General features: G+C 39.3%; 1 protein-coding gene across 1 annotated transcript in view; it reads left to right on the top strand.

Annotated features, from left to right (window-relative positions):
* The window catches only part of LOC109321647 (cytosolic phospholipase A2 epsilon-like), a 32008-nt gene that overhangs the window by 7495 nt on the left and 19055 nt on the right, over window positions 1-5458 (top strand). Inside the window, exons 4-8 of the mRNA XM_019552370.1 lie at window positions 97-233; window positions 1666-1797; window positions 2995-3035; window positions 3756-3798; window positions 4667-4733. Of these exons, the coding sequence (XP_019407915.1) occupies window positions 97-233; window positions 1666-1797; window positions 2995-3035; window positions 3756-3798; window positions 4667-4733 (420 nt within the window). The remainder of the gene's footprint in view (window positions 1-96; window positions 234-1665; window positions 1798-2994; window positions 3036-3755; window positions 3799-4666; window positions 4734-5458) is intronic.

The following is a 5458-nucleotide window of genomic DNA, read 5'->3' on the forward strand; positions in this document are numbered from 1 at the left end:
CTTTGTCTTTCTAAAAACAAAGATTAGCACTGTTTAATGAGTTCATTCTTCTAAAGACATTTACACTTTGTATGTATATTTGATTTTTACCTACAGTAAGTGAAACTGATTGCTATGTAAGCCTTTGGCTGCCAACTGCTTCATTTGAAAAGGCTCGTACTAAAACAATCAAGAACTGCAAAGACCCCGTCTGGAATGAAACCTTCTATTACAGGATTCAGAGTCAGGTCAAGGTAAGGGTCTTGTTACACATTAATTTTAGGCAGCTCTTGGAACTCTTAACCCTTGACTGCTCCCCACAAATGAGCTGCCCAAGTTGCAGTCCTCCAGCATCCCAGGATGCTGTGTTCCCTCCCCAATCCTCCTGTTCTACATTGACACACGTTCTACTCCCTGAACTCTACTTCCCAGGAGCAGTTCTGGCATAAGCCAACTCCCCTTCTCACCTCCAGGAGTCTGACCTTCCCACTCCCAGGAGTGCAACCCAATGCAAACATTCTGCAGATCACATGTAAGCTAGCCAGGTTGCAGGGCATGGACAGGTCCTGGAGAGGGGTCTAGGGAAGATGGGGGTGATGAATAACGTAGAAGCCAAGTTGAATCCCCATGAGCTGGGGCTTCCTTCCTGGGGCCAGGGTAATAGCTTCCCCAAAAGCACCTTCCCTCACCACTACCACCTCCCAGACGCCCCATGAAGCATGACCAGCAACACCCAAACCCCAATCTGAAATGCCAGTTTATTAAAACATGAGACCTTACTTAATTTACTTCCTCTTTATTTTCTTTTGCATTTTTTTCTTTTTACTTTTTATTTTATCCTTCAGTGGCTGACTTCCTTTAGTTCACCATCCTTTCCCCGGGCCATTTCCTTTCTACCCCCCTTTTTATTATCCACCTCCATCCCATTAACTCTCAGCCTTTTAGCTTCATGTTCCTCACCCCACCCTCCCATCTCCCACATTGCCCCTCCCCTCCAAAGCAGAGATCGAAACCTATCCTGGTTCACCAGCCCTGCAGTGGCAACTCACAGCTGTAGCTTCTAGTCAGGCTTCTGCTCACCAGCGCTATAGTGGCAAGTCACAGCTCTGTAGGTTGGGAACAGTTAGAGAAAGTTTTTAACCTTAAGGTGTGGCTGCTTCAAACTCCAGCTAGTACTAATACCAACCAACATTTGAGCACCTCGAAGTGCAACATGTAACAGGGACCTAAGAAACAGAACTTTCTGCTATCTGTAATCTAGAAATTTTTTGCCAGCTGCTTCCCACATACAAAGGCTGTAGGTATTATTCCTAGTTGGCAGGAAAATATGCAGAAGGTTGTGAAATGACAGATGTCCTACTCAGATCAACCCAGAAGTATGGCATCTTGGTCCATGCTACAAAAGCCAAGTGTATAATTCAGCCAGATATATATCTGCAGACTGGGGAAACACAGCATTCTGTGGATTAAGAATGTATTGTTTAGGATGTTTTGTTTCAAGGTTAGATGCAATGTTTTCCCATTCTTCCTTCTACAAACGCACACACTATTTCCCTCTCTTCTCCTTTGTGGTTGCTCCCCTTCTCTTTGTACAAACCAAGTACAGGCTATCCTCAGGATTCCCTGTTTTCTGGACTCTTCAACCTAAAATACAGAAATTCAGAGATCTTCCACATATATTTGTAGAATGTGTTGGAGCTGGCTATCTATGATGACGATGTTGTTACTCAAGATGACCATCTCTTCACTGTGCGCTTCGATGTGGCCAAACTTCCATTTGGAGAACCAGTCCTCATGTACTTTAAGCTGGACAACCAGGTGAGTCGAAATAACAGAAGGTTTGGGTAAACAGGCTGAGCAGGTTCAGCTGACCTTCCTTTTGCACCATCTTTTTTCCCACTCCCATGAATTTGGCTTTCTTCCACCTGACCTATTCTTTCACACTGCATGTTTGCCTGGTTCCCTGCCTAAAGTGTTGATAGGAAGCCATTTCTGCCTTCCTTCCTGTATATTTAATTGTCCAATCATACAATGGGGAATATTGTCTCTTTCTCAAGCCTTGTAGGTCTTTTATCAATGGGATTTGTTCTCAGAGCATTTGGAGAGCATTTTGGCAAGAGAGGGCGGTAAATGCTGGATGTTCTTCACAGAACTGTTTGTTTGTTACATGAGTTTCCTATGTGAGTCTGTTTGCTACAGGTAAACCTTAGCATAGGATTTCACATGTGGTTCATTGTTAGAACTTGTTGTCAATAAGCCAGCAATTATGGAATTAATAGCTCTGCAATCTAGAACAGACAGTGCAATAAGCTAGCATAAAAATAGCTGACTAATTATATATGTTGTAGCACCAATTTTCAATCATGATTCCCTAAATAAAATTTCTAAATCACACAATTAGTCAGTTACATTGATAACTGGGCACATACATTTCCATTTAGAATGCAAATACAAACATGGAAAGTGGTATTTTGAAAACTGGGACCTGTATTTTACAATCATCTTCTAAATGATAAATTGCAATGAAATATACGGCTGGAGAGGAGGGACAATCAACAGTGAAGTTTAGGAACAAGGTATCTATCCAGTGTTTGTGATCATTGTGGGCATATGTTCTAAGACAAACAGTATGGGCTATGAAAGATGAGAATATCCTCTGTGTATACATGTGAAGAATGTCTACCCAATGTTTATGTCAGTATTGGGGGTATATGTTCTAAGATAAACAGTATGGGCTAGGAAGGATAAGAATAACTTCTGTGTATACACGTGAAGAATCTCCCTTGTGCTTTTAACATCCTCCATGGACTACCACTAAATACTCTGTGGATCACCACAGACAAGGCTATTTGGGTAAAAGAACTATGTCTGCCTATGTCCTGAGACCAACATGGCTACAACCTACACCCCTGTAGATCATCTATAAAGCATAAGCCACCATTTGAGAATAAGTGGTATAGTAGTAACCACCTATATTTCTTTTCTTTTTAAATGTCTTTCTTTTCTTTTTTCCAGGGGAAGGAAGAATTAGAGGTGGAATTTACATTGGAACAAATGTGAGTAAATGTTAAATAGTGCAGAATCTGCAACAGAAGCAACAGTTCAGAGAGTAATAAAAAATGTATCTAAGTAGTCTGGAATGCACCATTCTTTGACACTACTGATAAAAAAAATGATTTCTAATGAGATTTATGGCAAACTTACTCTTCCAGAATGTTGTAGTCTGTCTCATTTACAGACAAGAGAATTTCATAGAGAAGGAAGAACAGTCAAAAGTTAGAGGGTTTTCTTTCCAGTGTTGAGAACTCACTAAGGCATGATTAGCTGGGAAGTCAGCACAACACAATTAGTGGGATAGTCAAATTATAATTTAGTTTCCTAATTTCTCTTTGGAAGAATCCTTTCCTCTCTGTGGTATAATGATATTTTGGATTAATATATTCATTTTTCATCTGGAACTCTGGCTTCAAATTTCTAATTTTGACCCAATGAACCTGCGTGGAATCGCAGTGTGGCACAAATCAGGAAACTACTTGGTTTGATTCAGTGAGAATTTTCTGTTAGCTGTACTCCAGGACATAAATAGCAGGTGCTTTAGTGGCCGTGCCTTGACAAAGCCGTATTGGGAAACAGGTCTTTTAGACTTATTCCTTTCACACCCAACACTTCAAAGGTTAACCAAGATACGAAGATAAGCAAGATAAAAATGAAAATTGTGGCTCATTAAATATGCTGTATGAGTAACTAAATATGGTTTTTTTCCTTTTGTTTCCTAGGCTTGGTCCACTTGAAACCATTGTCACGAATGGAGTACTAGTGGTAACTTCTGTGTTCTGTGATCTTTCATTTTCTGTAGCAATATCTCCAATACAGGTGGAGCAAGAGAGGCTGAGCTGGCCCAAAGTCAGCAGAGAAACATACTTTAGTGCTAAGAGGAGCTGAGAATGAACTGATGTGACTCTACTTTTAGTCATCTGCTTCACATTATTTCCTCCTTTGTATCATGCATGATGGGGACTATGACTTGAGTAGTTGTGAGGTGCCCAAAGCTAGCATTCTTCCAATATTGCAGAAGCAAAACTTGGAAGTGATTTGGTTATGACTCTACTTACAGCTGGTTCTCTTACCCCATTTTCTCACGGGAGACAGAGTAATATTATGTAGGTATTAGCTTCTTCCTGGGCAACAATACTGCATAATTTCATACAGTATCAGTGGATGGGACTGGGAAAATTATGGGCTTTCCCACAGGAATTACTCCTAGCCTATTCCCTAACATTACCAACACTTAAACATTTCTAACACTTCACACAAGAAGTCTTCCTAACAATGACATCTGTTCTTGCTTTTTCTCCCATTCATTTTATCCTTTCCAACCCAGTTAGTATAATATTAAGAAAAAAACTGTAAGTTTGCCTAACCTTATAGTTTCTAAGCTAGAAACTCTGTACTTTGTCACAACCTGCCTTGTTACAGTTGATGACTGATAAAACTCCCCATGGAGTCCTTAATCCATAATAGCTTTGCCTTGCTCAGCCATCTCAGGAATTCGTTTTTCCTAGGGGTTGGGCATGTTACCTTCATAGCAGTCAGTCTACATATCCATTGTGATAGACCAGGGAGGGAAATGGGACCTAAATATATGATATTCCCTATCCTGAGTTATGGTGTTTCTCTCTATTTATAGTCTCGTGAAATGTGCTGCTTGGAAGTTCAAGTGGATGAGAAGAAAAAGAGAAGGAAGCCTTCCTCAAGTAAGATTACTACTTCACAAACTGGCTGTATGTGACCACTTAATAATTCAGTTAAGACAATTGGTCATTCTGTCTATCACTTCACCTAAGTGAGTGATCTGATATAGTACTGAAACATACAAACTTTATACTAGCAACTAGAAAATATCATAGATTACGTCGAGTGCATCAATATAGTTATATACAAATAAACTCTTTTAAAGCAGCATTCAACTTGAGATTTAAGTCACATAAAGAAGTGAAACAATCAGAGATACAGATCTCACAGAAACCTGAACTCTGCTCCTTTACATGAACTTGTGTGTAACACAGCAGGGATTTCATTACATGACTATAGAGCTTCTGTGAAATAATTCAGAATATGATATATATATGCATCTGCACTTTGAAAAAAGAATGTAATTTCTTTGCGTACAATTTGCCAAACCGTGAACCATGTTGTCTGGGTCTATATTCATTTAATGAGAAAAAAGTCTGTTCAAGAGTGTAGAATGATGATTGATTTTAGAATCATAACTAGAATTGTCTGTCTTCAGTCTGATTAAAATCTCAAATATGATGTTGCATTAATGTTGTTTTTCCATATTATATTGTGTGTGTCTTTAGAAACATATCACAAAGTCAATACAATCCTTTCTAGTTCTTTTTGGCTATTTCTTTTCTAGTAGAACACTACTAATATTATTTGTATAGTGTAATAGTATCTTGGAGTTTCATGACCCCGA

The sequence above is a fragment of the Crocodylus porosus genome, unplaced genomic scaffold (genome assembly GCF_001723895.1).
Source record: "Crocodylus porosus isolate Cpor-Errol unplaced genomic scaffold, CroPor_comp1, whole genome shotgun sequence".
NCBI classification, from domain to species: domain Eukaryota; kingdom Metazoa; phylum Chordata; order Crocodylia; family Crocodylidae; genus Crocodylus; species Crocodylus porosus.